General features: G+C 31.5%; 1 protein-coding gene across 8 annotated transcripts in view; it reads left to right on the forward strand.

The window, feature by feature from the left end:
- LOC129958146 (uncharacterized) overlaps positions 1 to 17,677 on the forward strand; it is a 270,882-nt gene that overhangs the window by 235,054 nt on the left and 18,151 nt on the right. For 7 of the 8 annotated variants that reach the window (XM_056070364.1, XM_056070363.1, XM_056070367.1 and 4 more), the window contains 2 exons: positions 6,628 to 6,687; positions 11,525 to 11,664. In XM_056070364.1, the coding sequence (XP_055926339.1) occupies positions 6,628 to 6,687; positions 11,525 to 11,664 (200 nt within the window). Of the gene's footprint in view, positions 1 to 4,310; positions 5,116 to 6,627; positions 6,688 to 11,524; positions 11,665 to 17,677 lie in introns of those variants that run through there. The other variant, XM_056070370.1, reaches the window with a different exon arrangement.

The following is a 17,677-nucleotide window of genomic DNA, read 5'->3' on the forward strand; positions in this document are numbered from 1 at the left end:
TTTCTGTTTGATCATAGCTTTTATTTTCTTCTTAGCGTTTATACTGAAATGTTGAACCTTATCACTAATTATATAGTACAAACATTATCAGGAACATAAGAGACTTTCTCCTAATGAAGACTCCAAAGACAAAAAGATGCAGTTTGTAAAGGAGTCTGACTTTTATGCATTCGAAATGGGAATTTTCTTTCATATCTAAAGTGTGATATTAAGTAAATTGCTGAATTTGCATTTCTAAAAGAATTCATGATGTTATTCTCATTGATAGATCGATATCGGATGGATCAATATCTATGAGAAAAAATTAAATTTGAAAGTGTGGAAAAATTGTATCTATCACAGATATATGTATACGTTTGAATTAATAAAAAAACTCAAGGGACCTGTGTAAAATTCGAGTTATTGACAAATTTAAATAGAGAATTTTTGAAATGGGTAGTTGTACTCGATATTGGTATCGAAATAGTCCAATGGGTGTAAGGTAAGTCCAATGCTCTGGATAAATACTAACGATGCTATGTTTCACGAGAAAACGCTAAACAGGTAACACAAACAATCGTACTCAGAACAGCACTTGCAGAAATCGATAACGTATAGGCAAACTGCAATTTTTTACTAAACAACCTCAACAGTATAATAGCATTCCGACGACGGCTAGAGATCTCGTTCCGCGATCAACACACCAAAGAGAATTCTATTAATTAATTAAAAGATTAATTCGATTAAAATTAATTCGATTAATTCGCATATTTTATATAAGTTTTCCGACAGATCATCGAATAATCTGAAAGGATTTTCAGAGCTTGACTCCCAATTGAGATATCGGCACAATTCTTGTATTTTCCTGAGCTTTCATTTTTATCGCCATATGGTAGCCAAGGCCTGAGATCATTGACCTAGAATCCATTCAGCACTCATTACAAATATCTGTAAATCTATCTTCCTTACTATGAGACTGGCTGCTCTGGGAAGCAAGATTACAGATTCGTAACAATATGCTCTTTCGCATTGATTTAGCGATATAAAGCTGGACTTCTTAGACTGCGGAATCACTTAGAAAGATAATAGAGCGACAAAATTTCTTAAAGGACCTGTCTGTTCAAAATTTCTTAGTAAAAAGTCTTTCTTGTCTGAAACGAATTCATTGAAATCTACTTGGTTTTAATTGAATTTTCTTAATTATCACTAGTTAATGTATCATTTTTTTAGCTTTAGGGTCACAACATAATTTTTATAGTTGAAATGGGGTCTCGAAAGTTTTTTCTTATCGCAGAGCTATCGTATGGAAATAATTTTAAGAACTCTAAGGTAGAGGAAGAATTAAACTTTTCTATTAGAGATCCGGTTTCATTGCAGAAAAATTGTGCAAACTCCAATGTTAGCAAAAGTTAGAAAATAAAATAGCATCGTTAAAATAGTAAAAGGTAATGTAGGCCAACTGAAAGAATATGAAATAAGTCAATAGAAAATAACGTATCTTCAAAATTCATTTACAAAAAACCAATTGGAGTAGTAACAAATAGTTTAAGAAGCCATGTTTTAAATCATTATTAAAAAATCTCAAAATTTTAGATTTAATTCGTTCTGTTTAGAATAGCTTATTTTAATAACGCAAATTATGCAACAAATCAAGCTCAACATGACAGTGGGAAAAATCGGTCAGTAGGCGGTTAAACGAATATGAACTTCACTTACGGACTTGGCTTTTATGATAAAATTCATCATTAAATCAATTTGTACGCAAGACATAATTGCGACTGAAACCGAGACCTATTATTCAATAACCGATCTGTTTCATATTTTTTTAATTGCAAATGGGATTTTACCTTGGATATAAATTGTAAAGTTGTGCGATTGTTAATGTCGTCTTTGTCCTTATCTTTTTGTAGGTCAGTGAGTGAAATTCATAATTTGATTTTATTAACATCTCCATATGATATAAAGGTTATTAAATATTGGATTTCATCAGTGTTACAGATAAATGAAATGTAGTTTCTTTCCCTTTGTCAATATAAATTCTGCCAAATGAATAATAAAATAATGTTTCGCCGATATTTAAATATGACCCTAATATGCCATCAAGGCATTTTTTGTTACAAAGACTATAAAAAAAAACTTTGTTCTTACAAATAAAATTCAACAAACCTTGCTTTATTTGTAAAAACTTTGTTCTTACAAATAAAATTCAACAAACCTTGCTTTATTATTCCAACGAGTTAAGTTTTGCCTCCCCTTAAATTTGTTTATGAAATCGAATTTGATTTAATGTTCGTTTTTGTATAGTTTTATTGATGATATCAAAAAAATTGATTGTTGGATTAACTGTTTGATATTCCCTTCGAATTTCAATATCCAATATATATTTTCACATTTGTAAAGAGAGTAATTGTGCTAAATTTAACATAACTTAAGTGCAGGTTGTGCATGACGATTTCGAAATTTAGCGCACAAACTATTGAAGGAGGTAACCGCCAAGAATTGCCCACATCTGAGGTAGATTGTATAATCGAGTCCCAGATAGTAATATTTCGAGGTCTGTGGACAGTACATAACAACCCACCGCATGAGCATCTCCTGAGCTAACCCTTTATACAGAGGTATGACCCATCATTGACGACAGACCCAGAAAACATCATCATCATTATTGAGGAAGGTAGAAAAGCATAAGTCGGATTCACGTAGGTATGTACGACCGGAAACATCTCCCAAATGATTTGGAAGATACACGTAGATGCAAAAATCATCAGCAAGAAACGGGGGGGGGACAAGTGGAGGAGGAGGGATAGGTTACTGCACTGGGACTGTTCGTGTGCACACAAGTTTTAAACTATTCAAAACTCTTACCATACTCATAGCGGCAGCGCTTAGATTTGCGACTTTCGAAAATAACCGGCATATACAACGACGGTGACATTCTTACGATGAGGTTGATCACTCCGCTGTCTTATCTTTCTTTAAACAGTTGCACAATTCATTCCTTATCTCTCCGAGTAATTAGTATCTTGAATTATATCAACGAAGTAATGAAACCAAAAATATTTTTGCTATGTCAATGGATGCTAAGTATAATTTCTTTTAACATCAACTTCCTTTTTAGATTTCAAATTTTTATGTTTTGAAAAGAATTTGTGGATAAAAATATGTAAAATCTTTAGCTAGTTTCTCGATGATATGAGGAGATATTTAAGTATTATCAGTTATAAAAATGCAATTATATCACATCTTTTGTAAGAAAAATACAAAATATATTCAAAAAATCTCCTAAGATTCCTGTTTTCTTTTTCTTAGATGCACGAGTAAAAATAGTCGTTTGACTAGCAAAAACAAGACGAATGTTTTACTTCGTAAATTAGTTCTAGGGTATTAAAAGGGAAAACATGCCTTTTGGAATTAAGCTACTTCATTTATTTTGATTTTAATTACTTTTTTTATCACATATACTCTCATGCTGACATTTTCACGGTATTTCCACCACAAATTATCAGTTCGTTATTCGCAGAGCATTTATTCCATTATAAAGGAAAAGTATTAATTCCAATCACGTTTACCATTAATGTGTGAGAATATAAATTAAGATTTTTACCACCATTTATTTCATGTAAATTTCTTCTTTCGAGATTTATAATTATAATTAAATTGCTACGTTCTAAGATCCCCTATAACTGTATTTGTAATCTCTGCTGTCATTAGATTTTACACGTTAACAGTTAGGACGAAACTGAGAAGGGTTCTTTGAAGAAAATGCAATGAATTTTGAAACACAGGAGCATTTTGATATTGCTTCAGTTTAGAAAAAGTGGATCTATAAAGTTATTTTTGGTTAACAAAGCAGCCAATGTACCATTGTTCAATTATTACTCCAATGAAGTAAAATATAAATGTATTAAAACATTGATCCTCACCCTATAAAAATGATTTTTCGGATGCTTTTGGATTTGGTAGGAATATCTGCCACAATATCCAAGCTAATTCAGGTGTCTTATCAAGAATGAATATGTTGTGTTCATTTAGATACAAATGTGCTTAATGTATTGAAGACATCACTTCATTTACTTTTAAAAAAATTTAATCTGGTTTTCAAAACTATCATCATTGCGCTCTTCACAAGTGTAAATTCCACCCTGTCTATTTAACTGTCAACCACTTCTCTACGAATCTTGGTCGCAAAATGCTGAACAGCACGATGCTATGTGCAATTTTCAGTTTCCAATGATATGGCTCGAAATGTGTTGTATGTCTTCTATTAAAAGGAAATAATTTCTTTTCCTTAACAATAAATACGGGATGTAGGATAAAAAAAAATTTCGGTTTCTCACTGCTTCAATGAAAGTGAAAAGAAAAACGTACATCGATAGGATCCCATTTTGCCGTTAATTCGAATCTATTGAAATGCCGAAACTTTAGCCTTGTGGTAAAGTTTCGTTTTCCGGACCGAATGGTAACGTGTTTTAACTGGAATTTTCCCAAGATCCGTCATTTCGCAGACCTGGAGTACTTTATACTTCCGGCTTGGCTCAAATGACCTCGCGTTGTGGAAACTTGGAGGGTGTGGTAATGGTTCGAATATCGTCTTCGTCATTAGATCACGATTGAAATTACGACGCGAGTCTCAAAATACCCGTCATGTAGCTCCAAATCGGGAAGATCATCTTTCTATTCAATTAATCCCAATAGATTAAACCTGCTCAGTTTTTCTGATCATGTAGCTGGCACTGAAAGCACTTGAATAAAAGAAACACAGTCACTCTGTTTGGCAATGACAGGCGAAGTTTTGGCATTCTCTCTTTGCAGAATCATTTTTGTCTTCATTTTCTTTATAAAAATATAATGCATTTCTTTTTGATCTGTAAGTGTTTTTCGATACTGCCTCCTAAATGAAAAACTCTAAGCCTGCTAGTATTTAGAGTCGTCCTAACTATAGACTAATGGAACCTAACTAAAAAAGAAAAACGGAGAATCAGATATTATAGTAATATCAAAAAAGAAATTGTGTGCAGAAATTCAAAAACTTCAACTAAGATTTCAAATGATTTTTTTCCTATTTGTAAAAAGCTTTTTTTCACCTTGAACTTGTAAGATGTGAGACTCGGGTTTTATTTTCCGATTACTCAATTGGTAAGTAGCAGATACAAAACTTTTTTTTTTAATTAGATTCACAGATTTGAATTCTGTATTTGTTTATGGGATATAAAAAGTTATATTTTATATAAAATAAAACTTTACTTTCTTGAATTATTGTCTTAAAAAGTTGGAAGAGAAAGATATGATGCATCGAACTGGCGAACGTAAATCTTCTGGTTATGCATTTTTCAAAAATTATGGATTCAATGTCATTCACATTTTGGCGTCTACAAAGACAAATTGCGGAATGATGGAAGTTTATATTTTGTCTGTAATTATAAGTTAAGTTGTTTACATAAATTATAATAGATAAAATCAATTCGTTGACGCCCAAATGATAAGGGAAGAAATGTTTCCGCCATTCAATGAAAAAAAAAATTCATTTAATTTTAGTAGCATTATTTCTGAATATCGGCATTTATTTCAAACTCGACCGATATTTAATACAGGTTTGATAGAGAATATGTTATAAAAGACTTGCACTGCTCAATAAATGGTAAACTGCTATAACATTTATTTTCTGTTGCTGACTTATAATTCACTCTAAAATTCTCCTTAATATTAATACAAAAATATTTAGTTTTATATATGTTTCTCTAGTAGTTTAAATATAGTTTCTTTAGTAGTTTTGTATTTGTAACAAACAAACTGGATAGTTACAAATACAAATATATAATTTATATGGATAGTTATAAAATAACTATTGATTTTTCAACTGTTATAACTTTAAAAATATTAATTGCATTCAATTCAATAATGATCATGAGAAGAAATCGTAGATGTTGAGTTTTTATTTTTATGCTTTCACTTTTTCACATAGACCATCAGATAGAACTCAATTGTATTAAAATTTGAAGCAGTAAAATGAAAAAGATTTATTGTATCAAAGATATTTTGCATTAGTCGATGTGATGCTTTCAATTGAACTATTTCTTGGTGGCACCACAAGTTTCCAGATCTTACGGTATTTGCGATTTTTTTTTTGGGGGGGGGGGGTGATAGTTAGAAACTCGGCAGATATCAGACCAGAGAATTACCAAATGAACGGAAAAGAATGAATGGAAGTTCATTTAAGAACAATCACTTTGATAACAAAACTTTTGTTTATTGCACAAAAATGCTACAATGTCTGTGGAGCATCTTAATATTTAAGTCGCGTCAAAATCATTGGCATCGACATACCTCCCCTTTCACTCTCCCCACTGCTATTCTAAAAATACCTTATTAATGAAGAGACCGGATTAGCGAAGTGTCTGGAAAAGAGAAACCACTCTTCTTTAAAACTTCTGCGCGTGATATCAAGTCTCTGGGGAGAATTGGACTGTCATTGGGATGTGTACTAGAGAAGAAAAAAAAATAATTAAGAACTTTTGTGGTAATTCGAAAGAACCAAAATGTTTACATTTTTCATAATTTATTTATCATTTTAATAATTGTTATTCTTTTTTTAAATATATTAATTTAAAAACCGAGAAATATTTTTTAATTGCCTTGTATTTATTTTAGGGGAGGATGAAAATAGTATTTCTTCTAACCTCTCGCCATCCGAAATCTGCATGCTGGAGGGTAAGTTCAAGTTTCCATTGATCAGTAGAAGAAAAAAAAAACTGAAGTTGAACGAAGCTGAGCAGTTTCATGAAATTCAATTCTTTTGTATATGTATATGATAAATATTTAGCAAGCATGAAGTATTTTCATATTTGAGATCTCACTAATTTCTTCATTCATATTCTATTTATCTTGAGTACTCATTTCAAATCGCATCTCAATGTCACGAAAATCGGCTCTGTTAAGAAGCTCCCTCTTATATTCGTCATATTCCTTCTAATACCTTCTATCCGTGACAACATAACTAGTACAGTATGAAGAAATATACGCAATGTATCGTTACGCCTGTTTAAATAATTCCAAAAAAATAATAAATTTAAAATTAGATTAGTTGATCAGTCGAAAATTAAGTATAGATTTAAGTAATAAATTAAATCGTAAATTTTAAATTTAAAAAATCGATATTCTGTGTATTAAAATTCTACATTTTAATTAATTTCATGGATTTTATATAATAGTTCCATTTTTTGATCATACGACGTATAAAATATATATTGTGTCATTCATTAATGATTAGAGCACTGGTAGCTTTCTAAATTCTGTCAATTTCAACTATCATTAAGTATAACCTTTGCGAATATATTTCTGCTGCAGTGACGAATTCCATTTACAATCAAATCGAGTTTCAAAACTGCTTATTTGGCCTTTTCAGTGTGTACAAGCCTCGCGGTATTCAGATGTATTGCTTACAGTGAATTAGTTGAATGAATGCATCGGTACTGTACATGATTTATTTTATTAAGGTCGTGAAAGTATTTTATTTCTGTAATAACACTTCAGCTTCTTTGTAATATGTTTAGTAAATATAAAAAAACACCTGCGAGACCACCACATGGAAATCCTTCCTCGTCTTTTCGAATAAATTAACTCTCATGTTTCAGGCAACATTCAAATCTTGTCTTATTTATTTCAAGCAATAAACAGCAATTCGCTTTATTGCGAAAGAATCTGGATGCAATCCGTGATTAAAATTAGTCTATGATTTTGTCAAGAAGTTATAAAAAAAACATTAAGATATATTTAAGATATCTTAAGACTTATTAAGACTTTGCGCATTAAGATATATTTGCGTTATTGCATATGTGTTGTGCAAATTCTAAATCATAATACTTTAAAAATATTAATTTATAGATCTTATTGTTTGACTTGGAACTTCTTAAACTTCTCACACAGCTTCTACCCTCCCCTTTTGGTCTGGAGAGGGAAATAATTTCATGGCTCACTGTATATCGGATGTGTAGTTTGTTGATGAAGATAGGAAAAGTTAAGTGACAGTGGCCCGGTTTAAGAAGTGTCTTAACAATTCTGTCCATCTGTTTGGTTAATAAATATTCGGACATTTACAGATTAAATAGAGAGTTATATATATATATATATATATATATATATATATATATATATATATATATATATATATATATATATATATATATATATATATATATAATATTAGAATTTGTAAATGTTAAGATTTTAAATGAAATTGGTGCTATGCAGTATTTTCAGTCACATTTCTTTAAGATGAACATGTTTGAGCTATTTAAGATATTATAGTGCATTTTAAGATAAATGTACATAATAATACGACTTTAACAGGGAATGAAAGAAACTATTAACCTTTTTATATAAACTAGATGATACACTCGCTAGACAGACTGTTGTGTTAAAAGTATATCATATCTGATTATCACAAATCAACTAACGAAAGTTGTAGATGAAAATCTCGTGCATGTTGGCAGAGTGCTTAAAAAAAATTTTTTTAATTCTAATTTGTAACAATTTTAAATGTAACTATATATTAACTTTAAAAGTAAACAATAAAAGCGTGGAATTCCATGAACTAAAAATATTCACGAATATTCAAATCAAAACTAATCATTAAAGATAGATCGAAACAAACAGTGATCCACTAGCGCAAAAAAAAGAAAAGTGCTATGTCAAATACAAAATGTACTGAAAGAAAATATTAGCAGTAACTCAAAATGGTCCACGAGGAGAGAATATAATGAATCAGCATAAATATAAGATAATAAAAATTGCCGATCTCAGCTCATTGACTTTTATTAAAATACAACATAAAATAATGTAAATAAAATGTGGTTTACGATCCCGTGCCTAATTTTTATTCATGCTTAATTAAATTCACATACCGTTTAATCGGTCTGTTTCAATATAAAAAAATACTGAGCTGCGTAACTCCAGAACAGAAATTGATATTTTCGCATCCAATAATGAAGCAGATGAATGAGCGGGAATAGTTTTGAACTCCGCCAGCGTTACAGACAGCTGTGACCGATTATAGGTTATTATTGGTTATCCTTTCGAGAGCAAATTCATCTATTCTAGGAATATCTTATGATTACCTTACAAAGTTACGTAGTCTATTAACCAAAACATGGATTGAATATGATTAATAGATTCGCTGCCAAAATGTAAAAGTGAGATCAAACAACTTTTAATTTAAAGCTATTGTTTCCAAAAAATGTACACAAATCTGATTTCTTTGTGTAAGTTTTGCTTTTCGTGCAAGATCAACTTCCAAAAGTATAACCAACAGAATTTTATGTACTACAATCGCATTATAGGGAAAAATTTCGAAAAAAAGTGCACATGATGATGATGATTTGAAAATTATGAAAAGTTAAATTTTTAGTGCAAATATCTTCCACTTCTTTGAACGCGAACCTTATTAATTAATAACTCTTTAGCTTCATGCTGAGATATTAGTTTTAACAAGTCAAATGATAATTTGTTTTACATATATTTATCTACTTCAGCTAACTTGATTCATTAATATATGAGCTCATTGAATCCTTTCAACGAACGCTTTGTTTGTATTTTTTCGCAAACAACTGGAGAAATTTTTGAATTACTCCACGAATTTAATGTGGATTTGAATTATGCGCAAAAGAAGATTGCTAAAGAGCCTCTATTAAAAAAAAACTATTTATTGGGAGTTTACCTTGATCTTTAGAGCAAACAACTTCATTATTTGAAGGGGAAAAAAACTTGATTCTTTTGGATTATTTAAGTGAATTATTTCTTCTCTTCAGGGGCAGAAGCATTTCTACCATTGATGTTCACTATTGCTGTTGTTATTTTCTGGCATTACAGATGCAAAAATGTTTTGCGTTGCTAATATATCGACTGTGAATATATAAATATTTATCTCAACTTCATATGAGATAACATTTTCTAATATATTCATTTAGAAAGTATTATAGCTTTTTCGATCATACATGCGTCAAAGTTATTCCTTCAAATCACACGAATTTTTTGCCTAGTAATTTTCCCACTTATTAGAGGAAGCGTAGATTAAATATATAGTGATTTCGGAATGGTAGATTCTGAATAGTAGGATAACTTCGTAATAAGATTTGCTATGAAATCGTAATTTTTTTTTCTTCCTTTTTCCCTCTGTTGGAAATTCCATTTTTCTATCTTTTGATCTACAAAGAATGGGGCCATTTCATTTTCAAGTAATACGCGTAAAGGCCAGTTTGTCAGTATTAAACCGTTTACTTTAAATTTCATCAATTTTCTTACATTTCTTATATTATTTAAAATTATTTATCTTCTGCTGTACATTTTGTTTGCTGATATAGTTGTATTTCTTTCATACATTAAAACTTAGTGGGTATTTTATTGTTGTTTTTAATTCTTAAGACTTATTTATTATAATATGCTGTTAACATTCGAATCGTTCTTATTCATTGCCATTATGAGTTTGTTTAATCTAAACTATAATAACATTTTGTAAGTTAGTATAAGAGAGCTCTTTAATTTATTTCACTATTACATTACTTTTTATGTCATTTGTAAGTGGGCGCTCCAGTTATTAATTAGAATATTTACACTTGCAGAGAAACATGGTGCACAGGATGGTATAGGATAAAAAAAACCATCTCCTCAAATTTGCATTGCACGTATTTTTTCTAACTCAGATTGTTTAAGTGAAAACTTGGAAAGCATTTTCGTGTAACAATCGTCTTCCTTTATTTTGTTTTATAACAGACAAAAAATCGATTAATTGTATTTTCTTTAAAAAAATTGCCCTAAATGCAAACACAACATCACTGCACAACACAATATTTTAATGAGGCGCATGTGCAGTGTGTCATATATACAACTGCATGTCAGATGACATGCGCAAGCACTTCCATTTTACGGCTTTGACATTACATAAATTTCTATTTCAACCGTTAAGATTTTTAATTTGCATTTTACATGAAATTCCAAAAATGCGTTATGTCATTCTATTAAAAGAGAATCTTTATTATGATCAAAGACAGTATCATTCATTCATATCCCCAACGTCATTATGGTTGTTGCTAGAAATGACAGTTGGCAATTTCAGCCCTAATTAGTTTTAAAAACTTGATTTGATTTTGATAGTTTGCCCTTACCTCTTTCAAATAAAAATTACTCACTCATTTGATGGAATCTTAGTTTTTGGGATCAATTGGTCATATTCATTCAACTAAAAGTTCATAAGACATTTGCGGTATTGATGAATATTCACGTAATTTTTGTTTCGTGTTATGATCCTGCTTACTTAATTTTTGCATACGTTTAAAAATACGAACTTTCACATTTCGTTTCATTGCAATCATCATATGAGTAGGTGGATGCTTATTTGTGTCATGTAACTAACTTTAAATGAGACTGTTCTGTTGGCATTTTTTTACAATGAGTGAATGTTATAAGTAGATCTTCCAGCATCGTTTTCGTATTCTTACTCTATATTATTCGTTATTATTTTAATATGACCTTGTTTTTGCTTCCTTTTTTATAGCAGTGAAAAAGACTGAACGCTTGCCTGTGCCCTATGCGGAGCAAGAGGTCAGAGCTGTTGGACAAAGAACACGCCAACCTGTCATTACTCGAACTTTGGACTTGAGTCTCTTGGATGACACCTATGCAGGAATTACGAAGGTATTTTATAACATATTGACAATCTATATAGTGAATGTACTATAAACTTAAATATCAATTTGATTTCGTTTTAAATCGCGTATATGAAAACTTCCTTCATTAGATATTTTAGAAATAAGAATGTTTTAAAAAACTTTTAACTTTCTTAGGTAACATTTTTAACTTATTTTTGCAAAAATATAGTTACTGAAGATTTTACTGCTTATGAATATTTATGATTAATCTGAAAAATTGTTTAAAATTGATTTTTGACAATATTCAGTCGTATCGTTATCTACATTAATTAGTTGCTAATGAATAACCAAATTGGGCTTCGGCGTGTTAGTATACACTAGAAATTGAAACTACACTTTCAATTGAAACTACACTTTCTTAATCGCCCATTTTTAAATTTGGTTGTGGTGTATTGTTTAAATTTAATGTGATGTCTAAGAATGGTTGACTTTCGTATGTTACGAGTCAAAGAGAACTTCTAAATGAAGAACGGAACTGACAGTTAATTGGTAGACTCAAGAAAGGTTAAGACAAATGGGGATTTTCTGGTCTGGAAGTACACTTTTTATCTTTTGAAGGATCCGGGAAAGTATTTGGCGAAGTTCAGTTTGACATCTGAGGCATACTGCGACTGCTGGTAAGTGAGAGTGTTGGTGAGTGATCTGGCTGCTCCCAGGTAGCCTGTGATATCTTCTTTGCTCAAGTGTTCTGATACTAAATTACTTGAAAACATCTCTTGCTCATAAAATATCCATTCTGATGCTGTTATATATTTTCGTCCTTTAGCAAAAATTCTGGGAGAACATAAAATTTAAAACAGACTTGAATTTGTAACTTATTACATATCTCCATCGGAGATCTGCAGCTCGATTTAGCCATTTCTGATTATTCCAATTCATGAAACTGCTTCTCTGGAAAAGGGATCTCTTACGAGTAGGAAAAGACCAGTCGTGTAAATTATAATTTTCTCCCTTTTCAGATTTAAAAGAAAGTCTAGAATCAGTTCAGGATGTTTATCGTGTACTGTTTAATTGACGAATTCTTAATCGCTTGGCTAGACCGAAGATAGCGACGACATCCGTTTATATGAGCTACTTTGGATGAGGAAGAGAATGGGGCACTGTCCATTTGTATTCCCGAATAAAATCCAACCTCGTTAATTTTCACAAAATAGTCGAACAGCATATTCGAATACTTGTGATAGCTCCAAATACCACTTCAACTCTCTTATAGTCGCTCCACAATATTTTCGAATCGACGAAGATAGAAATCGGTCTTAAACTAAGGTTATTGTTCTTGTCTACAGTTGACCAAGCTGTCTACCAATTCATTGTTTAAAAGCTTGTAACATTATCTTGTGGCATTTTGTAAACTATTCAAAACTTTTGCAGCCTTCATTTATGATTGCTCCTCTAGAATCAACCAATTAGGCGACACTTCTGCCCACCACAGATTGGTGTCTTTGACTCATAACTTATGAAAACTTATAACTCTGAGAAGCCACATTAAATAAGATTATGCGCTTGAGTCCCAACGCGTGTACCCTTTAAGCAATTTGTTGTCAGCCGTCTAATTCGCATTTTTCATATGCTAATTTTACGTTGAGTTGCGGATAATTAACGTGAATAGTTACTCTTGAACTCGAGTGGAAAACTTGAATCGTTAAACATAGGCTTTTAGATTTTTCTTTAATTTTTTCAAGTAGTGTAAGTACGATTCCCCTTTAAACAAATGAATAAATATGAACTTCTAATTATGTAGTTTTCTTCTACACTAGTGGACAAAATTAAGAGATGGAAAGCATTTTCGCACATTTCTCTAAAAATACCGCAAAAAACCTGGACAGTTGATTGCCATATATGGTCACTGTAGCGCTATTGGCCCTGAGATAAGTTTACGTATTCTTGTGGGCGTAGCTAAGCCAGCAGGAGGTATAAAAGTCCGCATCGAGCTGTTCATCTCATTCCACTCTTCAACACAGTTGCAGATTTTAGTGCATTTTTTGAATAATCGTGTTGTTTCTTGCTGGTTTTTAGGTGAAATGAGTGAACATCATCGTTTAGACGACGGTATGAGGTGGTGAATTGTGGGTATACTTGAGGCAGGCCAGTCCCAAGCTCAGGTTGCTAAGGAATTGGATATAACACCAAGCGTCATTTCCAATTTGTGGAGTCAATTTAAAACTAGTGGGTCAGTATGCAGACGACCAGGACAAGGTCGCCCGAGGGCTACAACCGCCAATGACGACCGGTATTTCTTCGTTTCAGCTAAGCGCCAGAGGACGGCTACAGCCCCTCAATTGTCTAGGGACCTCGCGGCTACTACAGGAACATCAATTTCGAGTAAGACAGTTTCCAGAAGACTCCATGAAAGAGAGTTGTATGCCAGGAAGCCCGCTATTTGCATCCCACTCACTCATTCCCACAAAAGAGCGCGTGCAGAATGGTGCAGACAACATCAGAATTGGACACAGCTTCAATGGGCTAATGTTCTCTTCACCGATGAGTCCAGATTCAGTCTACAACCTGATTCTGGACAGTTATTGATATGGAGGGAACCTGGAACCCGATACCATCCCAGCAACACTATCGAAAGGGACCATTATTCTGGTGGAGGACTCATGGTTTGGGCAGAGATCATGCAAGATACCCGCACACCGCTCCATGTGTTTGACAATGGTTCCGTGAATGCCCAGAGGTACAGGCAGGAGGCTCTAGAGCCCTATGTGCGTCTTTTCAGGGGCGCTGTTGGCAATGAGTTCATTTTTATGGACGACAATGCGCGACCACATAGAGCTCTCATGGTTGATGAGTATCTGGAAAGCGAGGACATTCAACGAATGGACTGGCCAGCCAAATCCCCTGACCTGAATCCTATTGAACATGCTTGGGATGTTCTTGGGAGAGTTACTGCGATGCGCCAACCTCCCCCCAGAACCATTCTAGAGTTAAAAATTGCTCTGGTGGAAGAATGGGAGGGTCTTTCACAACCCCTCCTTAACTCCCTTATTAATGCATACTCGTTGTGCATACTGTATGTCTGTCAGGGGTGACCATACACCATACTAGAGGCAACACACACTGTACAAGCCTCACTTTTATTGTCATCTTTTATCCTTAAGTTCAGACAACATTGGATTTATTGGCAATAGGTCTTGCCAGTGAATGGCACTTTCATTTTTGTTTTGCATACTTTATTATCATGGTATAAGCTATATCCATACCAAATTTCCTTTATTTAAATTCAGTATCTTTTGAGATATTTGGGAAAATGTCTTCCATCTCTTAATTTTGTCCACCAGTGTACTTCTAGCAGATAAATTTTAAAGAACATTAGTTTCGTTTTACACGTATTGTTTAATATTATTTCTGTATATTTTTAAGGCAGTGGGTGTTGAAAACAAGCATACTTTTATATTTACGAAAGAAAAGGATAACACTTTTCAAAATAATCGGAATACGAAATTCAAGAAAATTAAAAATATAAAGTTCAAGAAATTTTATTTAAATTCAGTTCAAAAGACTTTATTTTTATCATTGCCACCATAGAAGATTTCAGAATTAATCACATTTAATTAATTCGTTTTTGTCACTTCTTACATAATTGGGCATGTTGCGATTAATTTAAGCAATATCAGACCTTCCAAGAATGCAAATAGATATGAATTTATAACTTTAAAAAATAAAAACAAATTATGCATATTACAATTATTCCTATTTAAAAGTATTCTGTTTGTTACGTTCGATATTTTTTAAATATTTATACAATATTACTAATTTATAGAAAATGTGTGATAATGTTTTTTTTTTTTTAGTTTATTTCGTTAGTTTTTAATTACTACTTCGTCCGCCAACATTTTCAGAGTTGTTGTCTAATGTTTACTCTAGTTTTCAAATGTTTCTTTGCATTAGTATTTTGTTCATGATTTTCATCCTATAATTGAAATGAAAAATAAAATTTTTCTCATCGTCTTTTAATTGAAATTACCTAATTTCATTAGGTAATTATTTCACTTTGACTCGAAAACTGATTGTATCTTTACAAATTGTCACTCATATTTTCCCTCCTTTTGCTTTTAGCATTATTCATGATTCTTAAGTTCGACGAAATCATTTAACATTATAATATTTATTACAAATATTATTACTGAATAAAAATAAAAAATAATATAAGAGGTGCATCTTATTGCTGTCGTTTCCATCGTTAGATGGCGCTGCAGTTATTGCTATGGCATTTGCGGATCGAAATGTACTGCTATTCGAACAGCGAAAAACTTTTTCCGGCTCGCAGTTTGCGAAAGGTGATAACAAAGAAAAAAAAAATTAGAATAATTTTTGAAACGAAATTAATATTTTTCTGAAATGTTTTCGTATAATTGTTTGGACTGCCGACAACTAATACACGGAACAAAACGCTGCATCATTTTTTAAATAAAATAAATCCTCATAGTAATATATTGATTATCTTTCATTCACCTTTCAGTTAACCGTAACGAAGGTAGAAATAATTAAAACTCTTTAATTTATTAGATGCAAAACAATAGGTTAAGTTCTAACTCAACTACATCCAAGAATACATTACAGGTAAAAAGTTCTCTAAAACTTTGTTATCAGTACTACTTACTTTAAAAAAATAACGATTGCTTTAATGAATTTTTAAAAATATGCTGGTCCCCCCCCCCGGAAAGTCTATAAATACTTGAGATCTACTGATTAGAATAAAATTTTGAGCATATAAATCACCTACCACTGGTACTACTTAATCTGATAATTGAAGAGAAACTATTTATTCAAAATGTTATTGCTTTGAGAATGTAAAAGATCCAAGGAGATTTTAAAATTTCATTCGCTGTCTTCAAATATAATTACAGTAGACTCCCGATTATCCGCGCCTGCCGCACTAAGGTTTTTTTTTTTTTTTTTTCTGCTTTTAAGCAAAGAGAATATGCTTCCAAAGCAAGAAGCAAACACAAATGACTGATTTCTTCAAAAAGGTGTAGTTTTACAGTTATGCTTTTGTAATTACATAATACATTACAGTATTAAAACAGTACATATGTATTAATTTTTCTGTTTTATCCTTGACGCCTCTCGTAAGTACAAAGCACTTTTCTGTTTTCATTAACAAAATGCATTTTAGGTTAGTTTTGAGTGATATACTAAAATAGTAAACATTTCCTGCTGTTTATTTTACGTTTTATTGTACATAAAACGATTTTTCAAAGTTAGAATGACTGTTTTCTCTTTTCCTATACCCGTTTTTAGCTTTTTTCGGATTATCCGCGATTTTTGTTATCCGCGGCGGCCGCGCCACCCAATTCCGCGGATAATCGGGAGTGTACTGTATTTATTTAGAATTACCATTTTTGGTATAAAATGAAATTAAATGCTTAGCTTATTTTTTTTTTTTTTTGTTATATAATTTAGTTTGTTTTTATATATTTGTTATTATTTTGCATCTTGAATTCTTTTTTATTAAAAAATTCTAAGTAATTGTTCGTAAATATGTTCAAAATAGTGCAAAACTTTTTTTAAAAAAATCACTTTTCGAAGAATTATTTGTAATTCATATTAAGTTTTAATTTTCAAAAAATCTTATAAAAGTGAATCATCAGTCGTTATCTTTTGGCAATAAATTTTTTTGTAGCTCTGAAAATATAATTCGAATAAAACTTTTCATTCATTCTCGTTTTTTTTTTTTTTTTTTTACTTATATTTTGGATGAAAGCATCCCATTGCTGATTATTTTATAAAATTTCTGAAATGATTAAGCAATTTTTTCTCTCTAAGACTTAAATTTAAAATATGTTGAATAGTTGCATTTTTAATGCAATCTTCATTTTGTGAATAAATGCGTGACAAATACGTTTGTTCCAGATTTGCATTTAAAAATTAACTGCATAGAATGTTACACCCGTTCCTCTACTTTAAACTGTAATAAGACAAATTTATGTTGATTTGTTAATTTTAGATAACTAAGACAGATGGCAGCAGATAGTGAAATGTAGTACTGTTTAGTC

Source organism: Argiope bruennichi, chromosome X1 (genome assembly GCF_947563725.1).
Source record: "Argiope bruennichi chromosome X1, qqArgBrue1.1, whole genome shotgun sequence".
Lineage (NCBI taxonomy): Eukaryota > Metazoa > Arthropoda > Arachnida > Araneae > Araneidae > Argiope > Argiope bruennichi.